Source organism: Lissotriton vulgaris, unplaced genomic scaffold, assembly GCF_964263255.1.
Source record: "Lissotriton vulgaris unplaced genomic scaffold, aLisVul1.2 SCAFFOLD_2254, whole genome shotgun sequence".
In the NCBI taxonomy this organism is placed as follows: domain Eukaryota; kingdom Metazoa; phylum Chordata; class Amphibia; order Caudata; family Salamandridae; genus Lissotriton; species Lissotriton vulgaris.
This window is the reverse complement of record NW_028246081.1, coordinates 88,131-115,498: the sequence shown is the minus strand read 5'-3', so window position 1 is coordinate 115,498 and position 27,368 is coordinate 88,131. Positions and strand designations below refer to the sequence as shown.

Here is a 27,368-nt window from a genome sequence, read left to right as displayed (position 1 = left end):
CTTCAAAATGCCCATCCGGTCACAAATGGCATCCTGGGCCCCAAAAGGACAACATCATGCCAGATGCCATGTAATGTTGGAAAAGGTGGTAAAAAGAGTAATAGGCACACATCTGCTGCAGGGATATGTCAGGTAAATTATTGGTTGTGATGGATTCTCTATAAGTAGTAAATGACTGATATCATTGAATATTAAATTATATGACTCAACATTTGTTTGCCATATCTGCGCCTATAATGTAAAGGACGGGCCTTAAAGTGAACCCCTTGTTCTGTTTTACACAAAAGAAGGAGCTGCATCTTACAGAACTTTATCTAACTTAGGAAGAACTAAAGACTTGCTTTTTAAAGTTATCTTCCATGGCCAGAACCAGGCTCTGTAAGCTACACTAGTTTCAGGGGGACAGACAGATGATATGGCGATATGAAACACCCCTCAACTCACAATAATGTTCCAATCTTCCAGGTTAGTAGAAACCAGAAATGCTTGAACCAAGGGAGCTGTTGAAAGTGTCAAAGGTGACTTATGAACAGCGAGGTAAAGACAGGCGTTGGTATTTGAGATGATCTTAAGTAATTCCGAAAGAATGAGAAAAAGTGTGTAAATGGAGTTACTTTTGTTGTATACTTCGTAAAGAGTTACTGGAAATTTTACAGCCCAGCCTGACCCTTCTCTTTTTCTATACTCTACTGTTGTTTAAATGAAATCTTGACCATATGCGTCTATCTTAAGCTATACCTCAAGCACTTGGGTGCTCCGTGAGTGCCCTTACTTTGCTCAGTTACTCTGTAAACATTGGTAAATCACCTCTTTTCCAGACATTAATAAAATGTCACCTGATCAACAGAACATTTAGTTAAATATCTGTGTATGATGAAATATTCCTTGCTAAGTTTCAAAAGCGATAAAGAAGAAAGGGGAGCTTTCCTAAGATTTTGCACTGTGTTTGCGTCACAAAAGAGGCACAAAATGGCGCAAAATCTTTTTTCCTAATTTACTTTCCAGCGCTTAACTTGTTTAGCACTGGAAATAACGTTAAAGTAATGTAAGACTGCGCATAGCATTGTTTGGCATTACTTTGTGCCATGGGGGCCTGCCAAGGGGGGTGCATGGGTGTTCTCGTGCAACAACAAAACTAGGTGCAAGGAAGGAGAAATGCTTTCATTTCTTCTTCCGTTTCTGACTTTGCATGTGTGCTGCACTGTGCAACACGTATGCAAAATGGGAAAAGCTTTCCCTCGTGTCGAGGTATAGTAATTTGTACAGGAAGGGTGTCCTTCCTGTACAAAACCCATGCTGGACTCTCAGACTCACGCACCCTAGTGCTCTGGTGCTAAGGTGTGTGCATGGCGCAGGCCCTCTGTAATTAGTGCCGGCGCAAGGGAAAGGAAAAGAGAGAGCCATATCTCTGAAAATATGATGCTCTCCTGTTCCCTTCCTGTCGCGCCACGCAACGTAGCCTCGAGGGGGTAGGGCTGCGCTGCATTGTGTGGAGTGTCTTTTACAACCAGTTAAACATTGTGAATTCTCATTCCATTATATTTCCATTTAGTAATTTTAAATATCTTTACATCAACAGAAAACAAGCTTTGAATGTGTGAAATGACCATCAAATAATGAAGCGAAGGCTGTAACTCTTCAATAATAGCAGAAATAATGAGCTCCAGTATTCAGGAAAACATCAGCGCAGTCGGCGACAGAGGAACCTGCACTCAAACTGACAGATTCCGGGTGAAGGATCAAGGGCAGTTCAGAGATTGTAAGAAGCTGAGCTGTGCACCTCCACGCCACAAGACGAAGAAATGACCTTACTAAAATTAAGGCAACAACAATAACAAACCGCCTCCTGTATAAACAAGTGTCCAACACCTGCTTTGATCATCAGATCGGTATGATGTGATTACCGCAGTGCTCTGTTTTCTAAGATGATTATAAGCCATCATTCCGTGCTCTAGGTGAATTCTAAACTCTTTCTCCCCGAACCACAGTAACCAGAGAAGAGCATAACAGAGCGGAGCCAGACAACTGACGGGTAAAGGAAAGAGGAGTTCTTATATCTACAATACAACAGACTGTCCCGATTTGCACCGGCCAGAAGGAAGATACATCTTTACCCGCAAGCGTGCATTGCCATAATCCAATCTGAAGGCACAATTGCCTACAAAGACACCTTCTACATATTAGGAGTGTGGTAAATATTAGGTAGCTATCGCATTTTATTGTTAAAACAGAAATCAAACGTGGAAAATACTGCACACATATAAAGTGTGTGAGAAAAAGCCAAGTGCTTTATCAGACATGTCGGCCCATCAGGAAATGCAATCATGGGATATAGACAAATGTATACCCGACCCACAGACACTAACCAGGAAAGAGGAATCATACACATACAAAAAGAGCTTTAGTTTGTCATCACTACGCAAGCTTCATCAGCAAACCTGCCCAGGAGAAAAAAAATTCAAGTGCAGTGAATGTGTAAAGAGCTTTGGTCAGTTATCAGTCCTACAGATACATCAGCTTACACACATGGGGGAAAAGCCATATCATTGCAGTGAATGTGCAAAGTGCTTTAGTCACTTATCAAACCTCCAACAACATCAGCGAATACACACAGGGGAAAAACCATTCAAGTGCAGTAAATGTGCAAAGTGCTTTAGTCAGTTATCACAACTTCAAAGACATCAGCGAATGCACACAGGGGAAAAACCATTCAAGTGCAGTAAATGTGCAAAATGCTTTAGTCAGTTATCATACCTTCAAAGACATCAGCGAACACACACGGGGGAAAAACCATTCAAGTGCAGTGAATGTGCAAAGTGCTTTAGTCAGTTATCACACCTTCAAACACATCAACGAACACACACGGGGGAAAAACCGTTCAAGTGCAGTGAATGTGCAAAGTGCTTTAGTCAGTTATCTCACCTTCAAAAATATCAGCGAATACACACAGGGGAAAAACCATTCAAATGCAATGAATGTGGGAATATCTTTAGTCAGATGTCAGACCGAAAACGTCATCAGCGAGCACACACGGGGGAAAAACCTGATCATTGTAGTGAATGTGACAGTAGTTTTCGCGACTCTTCAGCATTAAGGTATCATCAGCGAACACACACAGGGGAAAAACCATTCAAGTGCAGTGAATGTGCAAAGTGCTTAAGTCAATTATCAAACCTTCAAAAACATCAGCGAATACACACAGGGGTAAAACCATTCAAATGCAATGAATGTGGGAAGACCTTTAGTTATATATCAGAACGAAATTGTCATAATCGAACACACACGGGGGAAAAACCATTCAAGTGCAGTGAATGTGGGAAGAGCTTTAGTCGGATATCAGCCCGAAAAAGTCATCAGCAAACACACACGGGGGAAAAACCTTATCATTGTAGTGAATGTGATAGTAGTTTTCGCGACTCTTCAGCATTAAGGAAACATCAGCGAACACACACAGGGGAAAAACCATTCAAGTGCAGTAAATGTGCAAAGTGCTTTAGTCAGTTATCACAACTTCAAAGACATCAGCGAATGCACACAGGGGAAAAACCATTCAAGTGCAGTAAATGTGCAAAGTGCTTTAGCCAGTTATCATACCTTCAAAGACATCAGCGAACACACACGGGGGAAAAACCATTCAAGTGCAGTGAATGTCCAAAGTGCTTTAGTCTGTTATCACACCTTCAAACACATCAACGAACACACACGGGGGAAAAACCGTTCAAGTGCAGTAAATGTGCAAAGTGCTTTAGTCAGTTATCACACCTTCAAAAACATCAGCGAATACACACAGGGGAAAAACCTTTCAAATGCAATGAATGTGGGAAGAGCTTTAGTCAGATGTCAGACCGAAAACGTCATCAGCGAACACACATGGGGGAAAAACCTTATCATTGTAGTGAATGTGACAGTAGTTTTCGCGACTCTTCAGCATTAAGGTATCATCAGCGAACACACACAGGGGAAAAACCATTCAAGTGCAGTGAATGTGCAAAGTGCTTTAGTCAATTATCAAACCTTCAAAAACATCAGCAAATACACACAGGGGTAAAACCATTCAAATGCAATGAATGTGGGAAGACCTTTAGTTATATATCAGAACGAAATTGTCATAATCGAACACACACGGGGGAAAAACCATTCAAGTGCAGTGAATGTGGGAAGAGCTTTAGTGGGATATCAGCCCGAAAAAGTCACCAGCGAACACACACGGGGGAAAAACCTTATCATTGTAGTGAATGTGACCGTAGTTTTCGCGACTCTTCAGCATTAAGGAAGCATCAGCGAACACACACAGGGAAAAACCATTCAAGTGCAGTGAATGTGCAAAGTGCTTTAGTTACCTATCCAACCTTCAAAATCATCAGCGAATACACACAGGGGAAAAACCATTCAAGTGTAATGAATGCGGGAAGAGCTTTAGTTGGATATCAGACCGAAAACGTCATCAGCGAACACACACGGGGGAAATACCTTATCATTAAAGTGAGTGTGACAGTAGTTTTCACGACTCTTCAGCATTAAGGTATCATCAGGGAACACACACAGGGAAAAAAACATTCAAGTTCAGTGAATGTGCAAAGTGCTTTAATCACTTATCACACCTTCAAACACCTCAGCGAATACACACAGGGGAAAAACCATTCAAGTGCAGTAAATGTGCAAAGTGCTTTAGTCAGTTATCACAACTTCAAACACATCAACGAACACACACGGCGGAAAAACCGTTCAAGTGCAGTGAATGTGCAAAGTGCTTTAGTCAGTTATCTCACCTTCAAAAATATCAGCGAATACACACAGGGGAAAAACCATTCAAATGCAATGAATGTGGGAATATCTTTAGTCAGATGTCAGACCGAAAACGTCATCAGCGAACACACACGGGGGAAAAACCTGATCATTGTAGTGAATGTGACAGTAGTTTTCGCGACTCTTCAGCATTAAGGTATCATCAGCGAACACACACAGGGGAAAAACCATTCAAGTGCAGTGAATGTGCAAAGTGCTTAAGTCAATTATCAAACCTTCAAAAACATCAGCGAATACACACAGGGGTAAAACCATTCAAATGCAATGAATGTGGGAAGACCTTTAGTTATATATCAGAACGAAATTGTCATAATCGAACACACACGGGGGAAAAACCATTCAAGTGCAGTGAATGTGGGAAGAGCTTTAGTCGGATATCAGCCCGAAAAAGTCATCAGCAAACACACACGGGGGAAAAACCTTATCATTGTAGTGAATGTGACAGTAGTTTTCGCGACTCTTCAGCATTAAGGAAACATCAGCGAACACACACAGGGGAAAAACCATTCAAGTGCAGTAAATGTGCAAAGTGCTTTAGTCAGTTATCACAACTTCAAAGACATCAGCGAATGCACACAGGGGAAAAACCATTCAAGTGCAGTAAATGTGCAAAGTGCTTTAGCCAGTTATCATACCTTCAAAGACATCAGCGAACACACACGGGGGAAAAACCATTCAAGTGCAGTGAATGTCCAAAGTGCTTTAGTCTGTTATCACACCTTCAAACACATCAACGAACACACACGGGGGAAAAACCGTTCAAGTGCAGTGAATGTGCAAAGTGCTTTAGTCAGTTATCACACCTTCAAAAACATCAGCGAATACACACAGGGGAAAAACCTTTCAAATGCAATGAATGTGGGAAGAGCTTTAGTCAGATGTCAGACCGAAAACGTCATCAGCGAACACACATGGGGGAAAAACCTTATCATTGTAGTGAATGTGACAGTAGTTTTCGCGACTCTTCAGCATTAAGGTATCATCAGCGAACACACACAGGGGAAAAACCATTCAAGTGCAGTGAATGTGCAAAGTGCTTTAGTCAATTAGCAAACCTTCAAAAACATCAGCAAATACACACAGGGGTAAAACCATTCAAATGCAATGAATGTGGGAAGACCTTTAGTTATATATCAGAACGAAATTGTCATAATCGAACACACACGGGGGAAAAACCATTCAAGTGCAGTGAATGTGGGAAGAGCTTTAGTCGGATATCAGCCCGAAAAAGTCATCAGCGAACACACACATGGGAAAAACCTTATCATTGTAGTGAATGTGACCGTAGTTTTCGCGACTCTTCAGCATTAAGGAAACATCAGCGAACACACACAGGGGAAAAACCATTCAAGTACAGTAAATGTGCAAAGTGCTTTAGTCAGTTATCACAACTTCAAAGACATCAGCGAATGCACACAGGGGAAAAACCATTCAAATGCAGTAAATGTGCAAAGTGCTTTAGCCAGTTATCATACCTTCAAAGACATCAGCGAACACACACGGGGGAAAAACCATTCAAGTGCAGTGAATGTCCAAAGTGCTTTAGTCTGTTATCACACCTTCAAACACATCAACGAACACACACGGGGGAAAAACCGTTCGAGTGCAGTGAATGTGCAAAGTGCTTTAGTCAGTTATCACACCTTCAAAAACATCAGCGAATACACACAGGGGAAAAACCTTTCAAATGCAATGAATGTGGGAAGAGCTTTAGTCAGATGTCAGACCGAAAACGTCATCAGCGAACACACATGGGGGAAAAACCTTATCATTGTAGTGAATGTGACAGTAGTTTTCGCGACTCTTCAGCATTAAGGTATCATCAGCGAACACACACAGGGGAAAAACCATTCAAGTGCAGTGAATGTGCAAAGTGCTTTAGTCAATTAGCAAACCTTCAAAAACATCAGCAAATACACACAGGGGTAAAACCATTCAAATGCAATGAATGTGGGAAGACCTTTAGTTATATATCAGAACGAAATTTTCATAATCGAACACACACGGGGGAAAAACCATTCAAGTGCAGTGAAAGTGGGAAGAGCTTTAGTCGGATATCAGCCCGAAAAAGTCATCAGCGAACACACACATGGGAAAAACCTTATCATTGTAGTGAATGTGACCGTAGTTTTCGCGACTCTTCAGCATTAAGGAAGCATCAGCGAACACACACAGGGAAAAACCATTCAAGTGCAGTGAATGTGCAAAGTGCTTTAGTTACCTATCCAACCTTCAAAATCATCAGCGAATACACACAGGGGAAAAACCATTCAAGTGTAATGAATGCGGGAAGAGCTTTAGTTGGATATCAGACCGAAAACGTCATCAGCGAACACACACGGGGGAAATACCTTATCATTAAAGTGAGTGTGACAGTTGTTTTCACGACTCTTCAGCATTAAGGTGTCATCAGGGAACACACACAGGGAAAAAAACATTCAAGTTCAGTGAATGTGCAAAGTGCTTTAATCACTTATCACACCTTCAAACACATCAGCGAATACACACAGGGGAAAAACCATTCAAGTGCAGTAAATGTGCAAAGTGCTTTAGTCAGTTATCACAACTTCAAAGACATCAGCGAATACACACAGGGGAAAAACCATTCAACTGCAGTAAATGTGCAAAGTGCTTTAGTCAGTTATCACACCTTCAAAGACATCAGCAAACACACACGGGGGAAAAACCGTTCAAGTGCAGTGAATGTGCAAGGTGCTTTAGTCTGTTATCACACCTTCAACATCATAATCGAACACACACGGGGGAAAAACCATTCAAGTGCAGTGAATGTGCAAAGTGCTTTAGTCAGTTATCACACCTTCAAAGACATCAGCGAACACACAGTTGGGCAGAAGGATAAATCTTTATTGAGAATTTGGTTGTGTGTATCAGTAAGGTTTGTAGTAGACAGATTGATCACCAGGTTATTAGTTAGGGTTTCGCTGTGTACAGTTCCTTCTTTCTTGTTCTGGTTTGAACTCCTATTGTACTTGGTTTTGGTGTCCCCAGGTTTGGAGGTCTGGTGTGATTGTCTTGGACATTACCTAGTTGATGTCGTTGAACTTGTTCCTGAAAATTTACTTGTGGGCGAGTATTGCAAGTTGTTGGTAGTTCTTCTACTGAGCCAACTTCCGATGAGGTAGGGGTTTGATTTGTGGTGCTGGTATTACTGTTTGATGTTGAGGTGTTAATGTTGTCATATTTTTGTGCGAAGACCCTTCCATAGTCATTCAAGTCTTGTCTAAATTTGTGATTTTTCCTTCGGATTATGTCCTCTTCATATTCATCCAAGATTTTGTCTAGGATATCATAGTTTTTCATTGTAATATCACCCCAATTTGCTTCCTCAATTCGTTTGGATAACGTATCAACCTCTGATTTGTTTTTTTCAAATTTTTCTTGCACGATATCTATTAGCTGTCTTAGCATGTTATTGGAGGCTGTGCGAAGATTTTCTTCCCAAAGTTGTAATTTTTCAGGAGCCGTGGTCTCTATTGGAGGAAAGATAAGAATTCGTAATCCACGAGGGATAAGATTGTGTTCTAGATATTTTTTGAGTGATGCTCCTTCCCACCATTTGGAGGTTTCTTTTTTGGCAACTTTCTCCAATGCTTGAAATATACTTTTAGCTGATAATAAATTAGTTGAGCTCGATGTTTTGCTAATGGCAGCGCCCGAGGGGTCAAATGCTTCTTCTAATCTATTGTTTTGTCTTTCGCGTCGATTTATATAGGTGGACATTTTGGATTAGGATCTTTTTATGCACCAAACAGTAACAATACCTATTTCAATTTCATTTGAAAATTCTGTGTGTTTCTTCAGTTTTCGTCGTTGCTTATAATTAAAAAAAAGATGGTTTCCCAAACTTAATTATGTAGATAAAATAACTCATTGATTACTGGGAATGTTTAAAGAGCTTTAGTCAGTTTTCAACTCACGAATACCTCAACAAACACACACAGGGGGAAAGCCACTCAAGTGCAAAGTCATCACACCTACAAAATCATCAGTGAACACGGGGAAAAAACCATTCAACTGCAATGAATGTATGAAGTGCTTTAGTCGATTAGCAACCCTCCAAACAACTCAGCGGACACACAGGGGGGATAAACCCTATCATTGCGGTGAATGTAACAGCAGTTTTTGCTTCTCTTCAATATTAAGGTATCATCAGCGAACTCTCACTGGAGAAAAACCATTCAAGTGCAATGAATGTGGGAAGAGCTTTAGTCAATTATCAGACCTACAAACACATCAGAGAATACACACAGGTAAAAACTATATGATTGCTGTGAATGTTTGAAGAGCTTTAGTCAGTTATCAATGCTACGAAAACATCAACAAACACACACAGGGGGAAAGCCACTCAAGTGCAATGAATGTGGGAAGAGCTTTTGTCGACGATTAGAGCTACAAAGTCATCAGTGAACACACAGGGGGAAAACATAGAAGGGCACTGAAAGTGAGAAGGGCTTTTGTCAATTTTCGATCCCACACAGCCCTCAGTGAATACACTCCTTCATTTAACTCACATGGAAATAATCCTAGAGATACAGAGATTCCAGAAAGAACTTAAGAACATCAAAAATAATATTGACCCTTCTGAAGACATAGAAAAGAGTAAAACAGTGCAGTTATTGTGAGAGGAATGAATTATGGAAAAAGATAAAATTCAAACTATGTAGGACATTGAAATACCAGATGATAAAAGACCCGAATAGCAGTAAAGAAGAAAATCAGATAACAGTATTTGCAGAATTATAAAAGTGTTTGTTTCCAGTGATTGTTCACTTTCCTACACATAGCAAAGTGACATTATGTACCAGAATACACAGTGGAAGACAAGCACAATGTGGATTAAAAGAAAAGAAACATTGTTGATTTTTATTTGGCGAAGAAGAGATATAAAGGAAAATATTCAATCGCCCCTGACCACACTACCTGTAAAAGCAACACTGAACAATACTGGGACTAACAGCGGTATTTTCAGCTAACTTGTCCAATTAGTGATAAAACCTATAAACCCAACACACTCACAGAGTGGACATGTTGTCAGGGCTCTGGAGATGGAAGCTTCATTTTTAAAATGCATGTACTACTATTAACAAATGTTACTGCAGCATATGTAATGAAATAAAGCGAAGCACAGGTGTTCAAGAAAAAAACTATTTTTAGATATAAAAGAGCATATACCTTGTTTTTAAGTAACGTTTGCTGCATCTTTTACACACTGTTATCGGTTGATGGATCAGCTCATGCCTTGCGCCTGCTTACTAAGTGGGAATCGTGGCTCCTCTCCGACTTGGCTCTCCCTATTCATTTTGAGACTTGCCAAACTCTAATTTGTACCAGAATTGAGCCATTGTAAGCAGTAGACTCTGTTTGAAGAATGTGGTGAAATAGCGAAATCCCACATCAAAAGCATATATGTGCCAGGATAATCAGTTGCACTCCCAGCAACTCATCTTCCACACTTGATTGTCCCTTATCCTCAAATGTTCTGAAGGATTTGTCGTATGAATGCCAGAAGTGGCAGTGACATTCATGAAGCTAAAGCTAACAGGAGTGTGTGAGAGATAGAGAGGGGGAGAGATAAAGAGAGTGAGAGTGACAAAGAAAGGGGGAGAAAAAGAACGAATTGGAAGGAGGGGTAACAGTACGTTATTTGTACTCATCTAAAAATAGAAGAAGCAGCTGAATACAAGCCAATGTGTGACATCACCAGAGAAATGGGCTGAACACTTATGAGTTTAATGTTTATTTTTAATACCTATAGACGAATGTCATGCCAATGAACAGGGCACAAGTAAGGAAAATAGTGAAGGAGCCCATTATCATATGCAAATCACAGTGACGTCACATGTAGTAACATCACAAGAAGTGATGTCAGGCCCTTATAATAATTTTCACGTGAAAGGTTGACGGCCTGTTTTAAAAACAAGTAACAAGAAACATAAAATAATGTAAAAATACGTTTTTGGTTTCAGTTTTTTACATCATGTGTTTTGCCCACTATTAGTTTGTAACTAAACTCGGAAATGACTGAAAGTGTAAATAAAATGTGCTTTTAATTTGCGCTTGTTTCCTGACGTTATTCTTTATCCAGCCCCTAAACCCCAAAGTGTTTCACATTTACACTGTATTAAGCAATAGAAGGACTAATTTTGTCAAGTTCTCTGTTCCTCTCTTGCGCCACTCACACAAACAAACACTCAGAGGCCTTTGTCTGCAGTGCTGGGGCACAAAGTAACAATTACCAGTTGCAGGCTAAGGAGCTAGGTGGAACTGAGTCCCGTTTCTAGATGATAGTGGGGGGACCCCTTCAAACTGTGGCTACCCTCCGCCTTTTGCCCTGCTGATAAAGCAATAGTGAATTTGAATAATTTATGATGAATTGAAATGAGAGAAAGAGAAGAACAGAGCAAGGTGCAGGACATATTAAAGAAAATGAAAAAAAGAGACACAAGACTTTAACCTGTTCTGTGTTCTAGCACTTTACATAAACAAGTTGTGCTGTGCGTTGTGAGCAGGCTGTCACGCCCTTTGTATGTAAATGAGCTTCGGTGACCAAACACCCCAGGCTCCCATCTCTTCTAGCACGGATGATAATGTGAGCACTGTAAGGTAATCACAAACTAGGACTAAATTGAGAAACAATTGGCTTCCAGGTCACACAGCTGTTGTTATGTAGTTCTTTATTAATTCTTTTTCATTTCCTTTAATTTGCAGCATTCCTCCAGGCTACTTTTTCTCAGTATTACACTTCAGGTCGCTCATTTGTCGGCATGGGTTTTGTCCTCACACTAGTCTAGGACAGGCCTTCTCAAGGTAGAAGGCGCTGTAAATTGTATGTAAACAAATGTGTGCCTTTCAGTTATCAGGCACCAGCAGACTCACATTTACACTTGTAATTGAGCACCAGACTAAAGTGACTCCTCCCTATATAAGTATGTGTCATCAGTAATTGGGCTGATGGCACAGCAAATACAGTTTCTGGGATTGTGCGCATTGGCCTAAAATAAGTTGCACGCAGTTTCGCTGATGTGCACAGTTAATAAGGCTTGTGGATATTGCGCACTGTAAGCAGATCACTGAAGTTCACCCTTAAGTAGTAACTAGGTCAAAACATAGTACGTGGGGCATGGCCGGGTGCCAGCGAAGATGGCCGCCTGACTCTGGAGCTCCGTGGAGCCGAGCCTTCATCCCGCATAAATCCGCTCAATATCCGGAGAATCCTACACTCCATATGCGGCGCTGAATCGGTGCTAGGAAGTGGCACCGACTGATCCGTCTCCGGCCGCGCTGCCTGCAGCGGAAGCCGAGTTACGTCCCTGTGGTCCGGGGCCGGCTGCCGGCAGGAAGCGCTGAAGTGGCGCGAGTGGCCTGAGGTCTCGGGCAAGGGCCCGGCTCGGCGGTCTAGTTGGGCGGTTACGGAGCTTGTCTTGGCCTGAGGGGAGCCATCTGGTCTGCATCGTGTGGCCCAAAAGTGTAGCGCCGCCAGTTTGGGACTACCACACGCTGTCCTACATCGAGGCTGGCTGCAGGCACCAGTGGTTGGGAAGGTTTGGAGGCGGACCGGAGGACACCTCAGGAAAGCAACCGGGGCTGCGTGGGTCCCGGTTCATAGACAGTAAGCTAGACGCGGAATCCGACTGTCGGTGAGGCAGTGGGCGGCTGGACGGGCCCAGCACAGCAGGGGCGCACATCAGCGTAGGGGCCCCTGGCAGAAGAGGAGACGGACTGCTGGAGAATCGAATGAAATGAAATGAAATGAAAATAAATTTATTGAGCGCGATTGCTGCCCAGGGGCGTCCAAGCGCTAAGTTGTGCTGAGGCGGAGTAACCAGGAACGGAAGAATTAAGACACGAAGGATTCAGCAAACAGTAGTGTCTTCAAGTTTTTCCGGAATGAAAGCAGATTAGAATTCGATCGGAGTGAGAGGGGAAGGGCGTTCTAGAGTTTGGCCGCGTTTAGAGAGAACAGCCTGCCACCCGACCTGGCTCTCTTCACTCTGGGCACAACAGCAAGGAAGGCTTCCATCGACCTAAGATTCCTGTTTGGGTGATAGGGGGTTACAAGGTCGTTGTTGATGGGTGGGCCTGTTTTCCAAAAGGCATGATGTGCCATGCATAACGCCTTGAATGCTACTCTCTGCCTCACTGGCAGCCAGTGGAGACTCTTCAGAGCAGGTCTGGCTGACTGGGAGCGTGGAATCTGTAGCAGGGTACGGGCTGCACAGTTTTGCACGATCTGTAATTTCCGGAGGGTCATTTCGGGAGCCCCAACATACAGGGCATTATTCGAGTCTAGACGGGACTGAATAAGGCCCTGTACCGCCACCTTTCTAGCTTCTAACGGTAGAAGTGGAAGGATCTTTCTAAGAATTCTTAGTAGGCCAAAGCATGTGGCGGACAACTTCGTGGCCTGGGTGGTAAACGAGAGTTTGTTATCCAGCCACACTCCTAGGCTCTTAACACTTTCCTTGGGGGTGGGGGGGGGACCCAGAGTACAGGGCCATAGAGAGGTGAAGGGTACTGGGGGGGTTGGGCCTAGGAGCATTAGCTCCGTCTTGTCCCCATTTAGTTTTAGGGAGGAGGAGGTCATCCATCCCTTGACATCCTCTAAGCATTTTAGCAGATCTGCCGGGCATTGCCTGTTGTTGCTAGCGGCCAATGAGACCACTAGTTGAGTGTCGTCGGCGTATGACACAATTTTGATGCCATACGGTTCGACGACACCCGCCAGCGGCCTCATGTAAACGTTGAACAGCACAGGGCTCAGGGAAGAGCCCTGTGGTACTCCACAGCTGAGGGTTTTCCTGGAGGACCTTGTCTCGCCATCAAAGATCCGAAAGGATCTGTCAGACAGGAAGGACTCAAACCACCTTAGTGCGTCGCCAGATACTCCGATGTCCTGGAGACGGTTCAGCAAGGTGTTGTGGCTGACCGTATCGAATGCGGCACTTAGATCAAGGAGTATCACTGCCACTGATCCCCCCTGATCCAGTACCCTTCGCGATTCTTCTGTGACTCCTAGCAAGGCGGTTTCAGTCCCGTGCTTCGGTCTGAAGCCTGTCTGCGATGTGTGTAGCAGAGAATGGTTTTCCAGGAACTGAACGAGTTGGGCGTTTATAAACTTCTCCAGAACCTTGCTGACCCAAGGGAGAAGTGAGATGGGGCGGTAGCTAGCGTTATCATCGGGATCTAGGCTAGGTTTTTTCAGCAGCGCCCGCACCATGGCTTGCTTCCATGTCGTGGGGACTACGCATGCAGAGATGGACGAGTTGAGGAGTTCCAGCATTATTGGCAAGGTGGTTTTAGAAGCCTGCAGCAAGACATCTGGGGGGGCAGGGTCACATGGGGAGCCTGATTTAACTTGGCGTGCCACCTTGTCTAAGGTGTCGAGATCCAAAAGAGGGAAGTGCTCAAGGGAGGGCTGCTCGGGATGAAGGTGCGATCTCGGAAGAGGTGAGGCAGTCGCATCCCGGTTTGTGGCTACTGATGGAAATGTAGAGTAGATTTTTACAACTTTGTCATGAAAAAAGTTTGCCAGCTCGTTACATTGGTCCTGGGTTTTATTAGGCGGGGTTGCCGTATTGGGGCTGGTGCATAGCTTTATTATACTGAAGATTTCCTTCGGCTTAGATTTGGCTTCAAGTATTTTATCTGAGTAGAAGGTGGCTTGGGCGAGCCTGATTCCTGTTTTATAAGCTTTAATCGCCTCTTTGTAGGCGGCCTTTTTGTCCGGAAGGAAATCTAGTCGCCAGGCTCTCTCTTGTTGCCTGCAGCGGCGTTTTAGTTCCCTCAGGGAGTCGGAGAACCAGGGCGCAGATTTATGTATTTTCTTTGAGGAAGATCTGCGAAGAGGGAGGATCGGGTCCAATGAGTTTGTAATCCAGTCTACAAAGTTACTATTTGCCACATTAGGGTCTGGGCAGGGTAGTGGACGAGTAGCGTCCAGATTGTGTACCCAGGCATCCAGAGGGAGCTTTTTCCAATTTCTTCTAGTCGTGGCTTGGGGTGGTAACTGGGGAACTTTTTGTGTGGTCCAAGTAAACGGGACCAGAAAGTGGTCTGACCATGGGATGGGGATAGGTAAGTCGGCCGTCAGATCCGGGCAGTTGCTGAATATGGGGTCCAGCAAATTGCCCTTTTCGTGAGTTGGAGCTAACACCAGCTGGGACATTTGAAGAGCTCCAAGGTCCTCAGTTATTTCTTTAGCGAATTGGTCTGCGGGGGAGTTAAAATGGAAATTAAGGTCCCCTAGGACCGTGTGGTTGGCCGAAGCCATAATTCTTTCTGCTATAATCTCTGGGAGAGATCTGTGGAACATTTTAGGTTGTTCTGGGGGGCGATAAATCAGGGTGCCGGAGAAAGAGCTATTAGCATTCATCTCAATGCAGAATGCCATGCTCTCACATTCAGGAATGGTTTCTGTTGAGGTGCGGCATTGGTACTGAGTCTTCAATACAATCGCCAGACCTCCCCCTCTCCCTTCCGGCCTGTCTAGCCGGACAATATGATACCCTGTAGGTAGAGCTGATACTACATCTGGCTCGGAGTGCACCGTGAGCCACGTCTCCGTCAGGAAAAGTACGTCTGGTTTTTGTTCCTCTAGCAGCATAGCAATCTGCGTGCTATGTTTGGGTAGGGAGCGGCAATTTAGGACAAACATGCGGTATGTTTGTGCTAAAATAGACGAATAGGGGTGGCGGAAGGAATATTTACAGAATCGGCATTGTGTAGGAAGCTCTGTAGGGGCGTAGATATGGGTACAGTGAGCACCGACTCCACTGCCTATGCTACGAAGGGCCGCCGAGGAATAGGTCCTGACCAGAAGAGTGTGGGGATCAGGGTTTATGGCCCCTGGCCCCGTCTGGTCGCGGACGGGCGCAGACGGGCTTGCCTTAGGCGCGCCTTCGGCGCGCAGACGGCGCTCCCGCTGCGCTCGTCCGCTGCGCTTCCTCTGGAGGCACATTTTGTAGGGGGATATGGGGCGTGGCCTGAAAGTGGGCGTGGCCTAGATTCTCGCCGTGATGGCGTCAGGCTTCGTTGCAGCTGGCGCTGAGGAGCGCTGTCAGCTGTTTAGGTAGGCTTCGTATTTTAAAAACAAAGTACAGTGAAATGCAATCCAAATTTAAAAAAAGGTTCTATTTCCGCGTGCTCCCGGCGTGTGCCTGCGGAGTTCTGGTCAGTTTCAGTGAGTGGCGCTCGATTTGGCGCTTATTTATGCTGCTTGGTGGGGGCGTGGCCTGAAAGTGGGCGTGGCCTAGATTCTCGCCGTGATGGCGTCAGGCTTCGTTGCAGCTGGCGCTGAGGAGCGCTGTCAGCTGTTTAGGTAGGCTTCGTATTTTAAAAACAAAGTACAGTGAAATGCAATCCAAATTTTAAAAAAGGTTCTATTCCGCGTGCTCCCGGCGTGTGCCTGCGGAGTTCTGGTCAGTTTCAGTGAGTGGCGCTCGATTTGGCGCTTATTTATGCTGCTTGGTGGGGGCGTGGCCTGAAAGTGGGCGTGGCCTAGATTCTCGCTGTGATGGCGTCAGGCTTCGTTGCAGCTGGCGCTGAGGAGCGCTGTCAGCTGTTTAGGTAGGCTTCGTATTTTAAAAACAAAGTACAGTGAAATGCAATCCAAATTTTAAAAAAGGTTCTATTCCGCGTGCTCCCGGCGTGTGCCTGCGGAGTTCTGGTCAGTTTCAGTGAGTGGCGCTCGATTTGGCGCTTATTTATGCTGCTTGGTGGGGGCGTGGCCTGAAAGTGGGCGTGGCCTAGATTCTCGCCGTGATGGCGTCAGGCTTCGTTGCAGCTGGCGCTGAGGAGCGCTGTCAGCTGTTTAGGTAGGCTTCGTATTTTAAAAACAAAGTACAGTGAAATGCAATCCAAATTTTAAAAAAGGTTCTATTTCCGCGTGCTCCCGGCGTGTGCCTGCGGAGTTCTGGTCAGTTTCAGTGAGTGGCGCTCGATTTGGCGCTTATTTATGCTGCTTGGTGGGGGCGTGGCCTGAAAGTGGGCGTGGCCTAGATTCTCGCCGTGATGGCGTCAGGCTTCGTTGCAGCTGGCGCTGAGGAGCGCTGTCAGCTGTTTAGGTAGGCTTCGTATTTTAAAAACAAAGTACAGTGAAATGCAATCCAAATTTTAAAAAAGGTTCTATTTCCGCGTGCTCCCGGCGTGTGCCTGCGGAGTTCTGGTCAGTTTCAGTGAGTGGCGCTCGATTTGGCGCTTATTTATGCTACTTGGTGGGGGCGTGGCCTGAAAGTGGGCGTGGCCTAGATTCTCGCCGTGATGGCGTCAGGCTTCGTTGCAGCTGGCGCTGAGGAGCGCTGTCAGCTGTTTAGGTAGGCTTCGTATTTTAAAAACAAAGTACAGTGAAATGCAATCCAAATTTTAAAAAAGGTTCTATTCCGCGTGCTCCCGGCGTGTGCCTGCGGAGTTCTGGTCAGTTTCAGTGAGTGGCGCTCGATTTGGCGCTTATTTATGCTGCTTGGTGGGGGCGTGGCCTGAAAGTGGGCGTGGCCTAGATTCTCGCCGTGATGGCGTCAGGCTTCGTTGCAGCTGGCGCTGAGGAGCGCTGTCAGCTGTTTAGGTAGGCTTCGTATTTTAAAAACAAAGTACAGTGAAATGCAATCCAAATTTTAAAAAAGGTTCTATTCCGCGTGCTCCCGGCGTGTGCCTGCGGAGTTCTGGTCAGTTTCAGTGAGTGGCGCTCGATTTGGCGCTTATTTATGCTGCTTGGTGGGGGCGTGGCCTGAAAGTGGGCGTGGCCTAGATTCTCGCCGTGATGGCGTCAGGCTTCGTTGCAGCTGGCGCTGAGGAGCGCTGTCAGCTGTTTAGGTAGGCTTCGTATTTTAAAAACAAAGTACAGTGAAATGCAATCCAAATTTTAAAAAAGGTTCTATTTCCGCGTGCTCCCGGCGTGTGCCTGCGGAGTTCTGGTCAGTTTCAGTGAGTGGCGCTCGATTTGGCGCTTATTTATGCTGCTTGGTGGGGGCGTGGCCTGAAAGTGGGCATGGCCTAGATTCTCGCCGTGATGGCGTCAGGCTTCGTTGCAGCTGGCGCTGAGGAGCGCTGTCAGCTGTTTAGGTAGGCTTCGTATTTTAAAAACAAAGTACAGTGAAATGCAATCCAAATTTTAAAAAAGGTTCTATTCCGCGTGCTCCCGGCGTGTGCCTGCGGAGTTCTGGTCAGTTTCAGTGAGTGGCGCTCGATTTGGCGCTTATTTATGCTGCTTGGTGGGGGCGTGGCCTGAAAGTGGGCGTGGCCTAGATTCTCGCCGTGATGGCGTCAGGCTTCGTTGCAGCTGGCGCTGAGGAGCGCTGTCAGCTGTTTAGGTAGGCTTCGTATTTTAAAAACAAAGTACAGTGAAATGCAATCCAAATTTTAAAAAAGGTTCTATTTCCGCGTGCTCCCGGCGTGTGCCTGCGGAGTTCTGGTCAGTTTCAGTGAGTGGCGCTCGATTTGGCGCTTATTTATGCTGCTTGGTGGGGGCGTGGCCTGAAAGTGGGCATGGCCTAGATTCTCGCCGTGATGGCGTCAGGCTTCGTTGCAGCTGGCGCTGAGGAGCGCTGTCAGCTGTTTAGGTAGGCTTCGTATTTTAAAAACAAAGTACAGTGAAATGCAATCCAAATTTTAAAAAAGGTTCTATTCCGCGTGCTCCCGGCGTGTGCCTGCGGAGTTCTGGTCAGTTTCAGTGAGTGGCGCTCGATTTGGCGCTTATTTATGCTGCTTGGTGGGGGCGTGGCCTGAAAGTGGGCGTGGCCTAGATTCTCGCCGTGATGGCGTCAGGCTTCGTTGCAGCTGGCGCTGAAGAGCGCTGTCAGCTGTTTAGGTAGGCTTCGTATTTTAAAAACAAAGTACAGTGAAATGCAATCCAAATTTTAAAAAAGGTTCTATTCCGCGTGCTCCCGGCGTGTGCCTGCGGAGTTCTGGTCAGTTTCAGTGAGTGGCGCTCGATTTGGCGCTTATTTATGCTGCTTGGTGGGGGCGTGGCCTGAAAGTGGGCGTGGCCTAGATTCTCGCCGTGATGGCGTCAGGCTTCGTTGCAGCTGGCGCTGAGGAGCGCTGTCAGCTGTTTAGGTAGGCTTCGTATTTTAAAAACAAAGTACAGTGAAATGCAATCCAAATTTTAAAAAAGGTTCTATTTCCGCGTGCTCCCGGCGTGTGCCTGCGGAGTTCTGGTCCGTTTCAGTGAGTGGCGCTCGATTTGGCGCTTATTTATGCTGCTTGGTGGGGGCGTGGCCTGAAAGTGGGCGTGGCCTAGATTCTCGCCGTGATGGCGTCAGGCTTCGTTGCAGCTGGCGCTGAGGAGCGCTGTCAGCTGTTTAGGTAGGCTTCGTATTTTAAAAACAAAGTACAGTGAAATGCAATCCAAATTTTAAAAAAGGTTCTATTCCGCGTGCTCCCGGCGTGTGCCTGCGGAGTTCTGGTCAGTTTCAGTGAGTGGCGCTCGATTTGGCGCTTATTTATGCTGCTTGGTGGGGGCGTGGCCTGAAAGTGGGCGTGGCCTAGATTCTCGCCGTGATGGCGTCAGGCTTCGTTGCAGCTGGCGCTGAGGAGCGCTGTCAGCTGTTTAGGTAGGCTTCGTATTTTAAAAACAAAGTACAGTGAAATGCAATCCAAATTTTAAAAAAGGTTCTATTTCCGCGTGCTCCCGGCGTGTGCCTGCGGAGTTCTGGTCAGTTTCAGTGAGTGGCGCTCGATTTGGCGCTTATTTATGCTGCTTGGTGGGGGCGTGGCCTGAAAGTGGGCGTGGCCTAGATTCTCGCCGTGATGGCGTCAGGCTTCGTTGCAGCTGGCGCTGAGGAGCGCTGTCAGCTGTTTAGGTAGGCTTCGTATTTTAAAAACAAAGTACAGTGAAATGCAATCCAAATTTTAAAAAAGGTTCTATTTCCGCGTGCTCCCGGCGTGTGCCTGCGGAGTTCTGGTCAGTTTCAGAGAAGGCGGGACGGAGCAGCCGTGGCGGTGATTTGGCCCCCATAAGTGAACCCTCTCCTGGAAGGCAGGGGTGACCATCACATGCGTGGGGGCAGATAACGTGCGACACCCCCCCCCGGGCAGGACAGGAGGCGGGCTGCGGAGAAGGGACGCCTGCGGCCTGCATACACGAGACGGAGCTGCGGCCAGCGGGACAGGGCTGTGTGCGGCAGCGAAACGGGCCACCTGCTGGGGTGCAGGGAAGAGCATAGCGGAGGGAGCGCTTCACAGCCTTGGGCCTGGACTGGTGGAGTGGAGGCCTGCCTGGTGATTTGAAGGCCTGAGCTGCGGGAACCCTGGGGGTGTGCCGAATATCAACAGTGGCTGCAGATCCATTCTTGGATGGACCGGGGCGTGTTGCGTGCCACAGACTGACCGCGTGGGATTATAGCCAACATGAGGCCCTAATACAATACAGCGACGCAATCAAACAAACTGGACGAATACACGGTCCAGATGGGGACGCCACAAGCGGAGAACACTGCAGGTGACCAATCAGGCACGAAAGAACCATCGCTGGCCTCCATCATAGCAGCCATACAGTCACTTGGCGCCAACTTAGAGGCGAAAATAGACAAGGTCTCCATCGAAGTAAATCTCCTCCGGGTCGACCTCGGGAAAACATCGGAGAAGACGAAAGCCAACGAGGCCGACATCAAGGTGCTACAGAAGTCAACCAAGGCACTGGAACAACGTGTGAACGACCTAGTGCACCAACACTGCCAAGTGGCGTTGCGGCTGGAAGACCAAGAAGGGAGGGCCCGCAGAAGCAATATACGCGTCGTAAGCGTACCGGAGGAATTGGAGGGGCCCAGTGTGGAACTTTTCCTGAAAGACCTGATCCTCAATCACTTGAAGCCTAAACGCCTCTCCAACATATTCACCGTGGAAAGCGCGCACTGTGCACCTATCCCTAAACCCAAACCAGGGGCGCCGACCAGGACCATTATTGCAAAAATCCTGAACTATAGGGATAAAGGCGCCATCTTGCAAGCAGCTAGACAGGCCGGGGACCTCCGCTACGACAACGCCACGATTCGTTTTTTTCCGGACTTTACCCTTCAGGTACAACGAGAGAGGCGCTCCTTTGTAGACGTGAAGGCAGCGCTGAGGTTCTTGCTGGAGGCAAATCTTTATTATTTACCTCGCCTGCGGACGTGCAGGACTGGATTGACCGGAAGATGTCGATGGCTTGGGATCAGGCCAGAGGTGGGAGTTGGAGAGACGCACAGGCTGCGTTGCCAGAGTCTGTGGCCAGCAGGTCGGACGTTGATGGACAGAGTCAGAGCTCGTGGAGGTCGAGGTCTGCAAGTCCTCGTTGGGGGACGCTTCGAGAGGCGACTGAACATTGAGGGCGACAGACCCGCAACTGTGGACCTCTGCTTACTGTAATGTACCAAGGGTTTGTGGTTTGGGTCATGATTTTTTGAAGGACTTCTGGTTGGGGAGAGGGAGAGACGATGTTGTATGATACGGGGAGGACGGCCATGCTATTGTTGGCGGCTGTGCATAGATCCCCCCTCTCTTTTCCAACTCCGTGACCCAAGTGAGCCTGCGAGGGGCTGCCTTCTCGTCCAAAGGAGTGTAATGCAGACTGAAAATGAATGACTCTTTAGATACATGGAGTGTAGGTTTTTCATAGTACACTGTTACAGTTTACGGGGTGGGCATGGGTGGCGGCTGGAGCTGGAGCCGGCGCACACCCCACTTGCACAAGGTTCATCTGTTGGTAAAAGGGGGTTGTTTTTCTGTTTTATTATTCTCCCGATTCCAGGTTGGGTAACACGCGAAAGGCGCTCTGCTAATTGGGGATGTGGGTAGTTCGAAACCTACGGAGCAGGGAAGCAGGGTTGGGGGTTGCATTTGTTGGGGGGGAGGGACGAGAGTGAGGGGGAGAGAAAGGGACGGTTGCATGTTGGATGGGGAGGGCCGAGGTTGTTAGCAGCACACCACGGCAGGGCACATATTCTGACACAGCAACATAGGACACACAGGAGAGCACTGGCTAGCTACAGGGTCCATGGCTATGAAGTGGGATAGGAGTCTTAAACTAATTAGCTGGAACGTCAATAGTATGGGGACAAACTCAAACGGTGTATCGTGCTGCTCTTTGTGAAGAAACACTTGCCAGACGTAGTCTTAATGCAGGAGATGCACCTGAGGGGGAACACGTGCCAGGCACTAAACAGATGAGGATACACACTAACGGCACATGCCGGTTTAACTTTGGGGTCTCGAGGGGTAGGTATTTTGGTGTGACGCACCTTTCCCATGGTGGTGGAGGTGGATCCCATGAGGCGCTTTGTGGCTATTTCTGGAAAATGGGAGGGCCGTAGACTCATCCTAGTGTCGGTCTATATCTCAGGCCTCCAGACACAATCCTATAGTGACCTGGGAGAGCTCATACTGTCCCTCCCGGAAGGACTCCTGCTGCTGGGTGGTGACTTCAACGCGGAGGTCTGGGGCAGATAGACAGGCAACCGGTGAGAGATATCGGGTGGGGCAGCGGTGGCTCCCCAATCTCCTGGAGGCGTTCGGACTGGTCGATCTATGGCGCCTCCTGCACCCGACACAAAAACAGTACACTTTCCTGTCAGGTCCACACCACACTTTTTCGCTCCTAGATTACCTCCTGGCACCAATGCACCAGGACATGACGATACGTGAAGTCACCCACCTGGCAAGGGGCATCTCGGATCACTCCCCTCTCTGGGTGCATCTTACGCTAGGCGACCGGCAGGTTAGCTGTGTCGCTCCCATTGCCGCGTGGCATTTGAAGGGTGAAGCTATACAGAAGAACGTTACCCAGGTGATCGATCGCTACTTTGATGAAAACTCGGGGGTGGTCCTATGGGAGGCCTTCAAGATGGTGGTAAGGGCAGAAGCACTCTAGGCAATAGCGGGATGCCACAAGGAACATGAGACACAACTGCAGGCTCTGGAGTCTGAGTTGCATACCATTGAGGACACTACGCACTGCACTGGGAGCCTAGACACGATACACCGGCTCCAATTGAAGGCCACAGAGTACAGGGACCTTGCTACAGACGCAGCCAGGACATTGGCGAGGGACAGAGAAGGGAGGCTTTATGATCAGGAGATAAGGCGGGCAAACTTATAGCGTGGTTGGATAGGAAGCAACAGGCTCAGAAGGTGGTCGCTGAGTTGCAGATGGCTACGGGAACGGTTCTAACGGACCTGCAAGATATAGTCAGGGAGTTTGCCTCATACTATCAACAAGTTTACGCTCGGAGATCCGCAATGACGGAAAGTGATTCGGCGGCCTTCTTGGAGGACATTGTCCTCCCATCCCTCTCCGAGGACAAAAAAGAGACTCTAGAAGCACCCCTGGTGGTGGAAGAAATAGTGAAGGCCATCAATGAACTTCGCCCTGGGAAGGCCCTAGGGCCCAATGGGCTACCTGTGGAGCTCTATAAGCTTAAACCAAACGGCCTGGGTGAGCACCTCAAGCGGATGTTTGAGGAAAGTAGGGAGCTAGGTAGTCTGCCCCATGACCAGCGGTTAGCCACAATCCTGGCAATCCCCAAGGTGGGGAAGCCTAAAGAGTTCTGTGCCTCCTACAGACCGATATCATTGCTCAACGTGGAACCAAAACTCCTGGCCAAGGTTTTGGGCAACAGGATCAGACTGGTCCTCCATACACTGGTGCATCCAGACCAATCGAGCTTTATGCCTCACCGCAATACAGCGTTGAATCTACGACGCCTCCATGGGGTACTGGGCTGCTGCCACCGGCTACGCAGAGAGGCAGTGGTGGTGTCATTAGATGTGGCCATGGCTTTCGATACCCTAGAGTGGCCGTACATGATGACAGTACTTCGAAAGATGGGGTTCGGCCCTAGCTTCATTAGCTGGGTACAGCTCCTTTATGCAGATCCGTTAGCTCAGGTCGTGGTCAACAACAAACTTTCAGAGGCCTTCAGTTTAGGGAGGGGGGCACGACAGGGATGCCCCCTCTCACCCCTGCTATTTGCTTTGGCCCTTGAATCATTGGCAGCGTGGGTGAGGCAGACCCCCTCACTGCAGGGGATACGATGGGCAGACGGCTAGGAGGATAGGACCTCGCTTTACGCTTACGACATCCTCCTGTACCTCACGAAGCCACAAGAGTCCCTAGCGGCAGCACTAGACATTTTCCGGAGGTTTGGGGAGTACTCTGGTTACACTATTAACTGGGGGAAATCTCTCATTTATGTTTTGCGTGGACCCCCCCCCCGCAGACACCTGCCGATTGCCCGATCCAAATAGCCAGCGACGTGTTCACATACCTAGACATTTATATATCCAAAGACCGTGCTGCACGGTACGAGCAAAACCTTTTGCCTCCCCTCCGGCAGCTCCAAAGAGACGTAGCGGTCTGGAAGAACCTCCCACTATCGCTACTAGGCCGGGCCGCCCTATTTAGAATGATGGCGCTGCCAAGATTCCTTTATGTCCTCCAGAATCACCCGGACCTAGTCCCGAATAAATACTTTGCCGCTTTGAGGCAACCCAAAGGGACCTTCTCTGGGCGGGTACGCCCCGAATCTCCCTCCAGAAGCTAACTCTGGGCTGGTTTGATGGGGGGATAGCATTACCTGACATCAGGAAATATTACTGGGCGGCGCATCTGTCGGCCATCAATCAGGGGACATACTGTACAGGTAAGGACCCTGGGTACGAGATGGACAAATCGCTCCTTCCAGGGGGGAACTTTGAGGCGGCTCTTTACTCCAGACAGCGAAGGTACCGATTGACGGGGCCGACCAAACACTCTGTCCAGCTGTGGCACATAGTTCAGAAGAAACTGGGCTGGGTGGGCAAACTTACCCAGGCAACCCCACTGTGGGCCTCTGAGAGGCTAGGCACACTTAGCAGCACAAAGGGCTTTAGGAACTGGGACTTAATAGGCATTTCTCTGGTCAAGGACTTATGGGGCCCGCGGGAGTGCTCACATTTTTTTTCTCTTTCTTTTTATTGAATAGAGCAAAAGGTGAGCCAAAGGTACAAAACATGGCAAATTTTAGAATTCAAAAATCACAAATTTCCAATAAATTTCTCAAATAACAAACAAGAGATAAAAAAGTTAAAAAGTTGGAAGCAATATGCGGAGATAAAAGGAGGGTTCATCGAGATAGAAAATGTCAGCCTATTACAGAGTTAAAAATTCCCCCCCCCCCCAGGACATTAAGTCCAAAATATGCAATTTATAAAGTGCATCAGCAAAAACGTGCAAAGCTGCAATAAAGTGCAAATGCAAAAGTGCCAAAAGTACAAAAGAGTACTATCTTTAAAAGTGCAAAGTGCAATCTGATATGGAAAAAGGTGCTAGTAAATGTAAATGTCCAGGAAATCAGATAGAAGGCTGTAAATGAGAAAACATCCCCTCACAATTCTCTTCACAAATCAACCTCCCTTTATTGCTTCTAGAGCCTCAAAATATTTCCAGTTCCTCTCAAATCTCCCAACAGCTCCCACTCTACCCGCATAAGCCTTTTCAAAATAACATGTTCTCCTCATTTTGTTGAACCATTTTAAGTGAAACGGAATCTCGCAGGACTTCCAGTTTTGAAGAATTAATGAGCGAGCAACTGCGTAGGAAATAAATATAAATACCTCTTCTGCTTTATTAAACCTACTCCTATCTTTGCATATACCGAACAAGGCTACCTCTGCTGTTGGTAAAAGAGATTTCCCAATAGCCTGTTCGATATCAGCAAATATTCCCTTCCAGAAAGTTTCTAACTGGTGGCAAGAAAAAAAGTATGATGCCATCCTCCCTGGCTACTAGCCATACATCTGAAGCATTTATTCTCAGCTCCGGGAAACATCCTTTCCAAAGCCTCCAGTGTATAATATGCTAACCAGCGAGACAGAAAGCACATTCTTTTATAGTTGGCAGCTCGCAATGATCTATTCCCCAACTCACAAATGACCTCCCAATCCTTTATGGAAAAGTTACATTGTGTAGCTAGATTTATTTTCTCAAGATGACTGTCTACTAAAACATTTTGATTTGAGCAATGAAGCATCTTATACCAGTATCCGATACCTACACTCATTCTATCATACAAGGCTGTTAGTATGCTATTAGCGGGATTAAACAGGCCACTTATCTCTTTTCTAATAAAATTAACAATCTGCATACCGTATATTAAAAAAAAGTCGGATGTAATGAACCATTTATTCTAGCGGTTACCTCCTGCCAACTAATTACCCTGTTTTGGATTACAAAATGTCTTAGCTCTCGGAAGCCACAAAGTTCCCAAGATTTAATACGATTCAGGCTAAGTGGGAGGCCTATTTGAATACATTCTTTCAAGCTAAGATAATGAGAGCTATTAGTGCCATGTTTTCTGAAAAGGAGCGACATTCTTGATGCATATTCTCTTAAAGTTTTGTATCTGGACCTCTTTGGGAGCCTTGCGATTTTTAAAAAAACTGGAATTTGAGAGTCTACCTCTTGTAGCATTCTTGTAAGAAAAAAATTATCTCTTGTTTGATTATTCCTCAATAATCCTGCCAATATATCAAGAAATGCAGCTTCATAGTAGGTCCTTAAATGGGGTAGAGCTAAGCCTCCTTGTTCAGCTGGAAGTTGTAATACTGGAAGTTTAACTCTTGAAGTTTTCTTTCCCCATATAAAGCCTCTCAGCATTGTTTCGAGTTCTTTAAAAAATGTTAAATTAATTTTAATGGGCACGTTACTGAACAAAAAGATAAGTAAAGGCAACACCGACATCTTGATCAAAGAGACCCTACCTATAATTGATAGTGGGAGAAGAAGCTAGTGATCTAAAAGGCTCTGAATTTTGTTCTTCGTCCTGATATAATTCATAGAATAGAGCATATCATATTCGGTGGTGACATATATGCCCAGATATCTAATTGGATCATTTCTTACAGCTTGGGCCTGCAGATCATCAGGGAGAAAAAGAGGATCAGTATTTAATGCAAGAACCTCTGTTTTTTTTGGATTTACTTTATACCCCCCTATCTTTTCATAATTATTGAACTCTCGCATCAAATTTTCAATATTTTCTTTTATGGGTGATAGATATAAAATAATATCGTCAGCAAACAGCTTTAATTTGGACATGCCAACTAATGGGGGCTGAATAGCCACGTTGTCCCTAATCCTAATCACTAAAGGTTTGATAAAGAAAGTAAAAAGCAATGGGGACAACGGGCAGCCCTGCCTTGTGCCCCTATTTACCTTGAGCTTACCAGCCTGTTTCATATTGATTATTACTTGGGCCGATGCTCCCTTGTAGATGTTATAAAGCATCTTAATAATTGAGGCTGGAAAATCCAAATTGACCAAGAGAGTAGAATAATGCAGCCCAATTCACTAAGTCAAACGCTTTTTGCGCGTCCATCATCAATATACAGGCTGGGGTCGAATTAATATTAAAGTAGTCCAATGCCTGTATTAGGAACTCGGTGTTTGCTGCCATATAGTGACCTGCAATAAACCCAGACTGGTCCTGATGAATGACCTCCTGAGCAGCAAAGACAAATCTCTCAGCCCATATCTTCATAAGGATTTTGTAATCCGAATTTAGTAGGCTAATCGGTCTGTATAAATTAACATC

General features: G+C 46.4%; 1 protein-coding gene across 1 annotated transcript; it reads left to right on the top strand.

Annotated features, from left to right (window-relative positions):
* Nucleotides 1-2,257: 2,257 nt before the first annotated feature.
* Nucleotides 2,258-8,478, top strand: LOC147666147 (uncharacterized). The gene is given in 5 exon segments (XM_086949268.1): nucleotides 2,258-2,967; nucleotides 3,052-3,204; nucleotides 3,610-4,044; nucleotides 4,617-6,975; nucleotides 6,978-8,478. Coding segments are annotated over 5 exon segments (4,305 nt in total). The 5' UTR covers nucleotides 2,258-2,298; the 3' UTR covers nucleotides 7,667-8,478.
* Nucleotides 8,479-27,368: the final 18,890 nt, after the last annotated feature.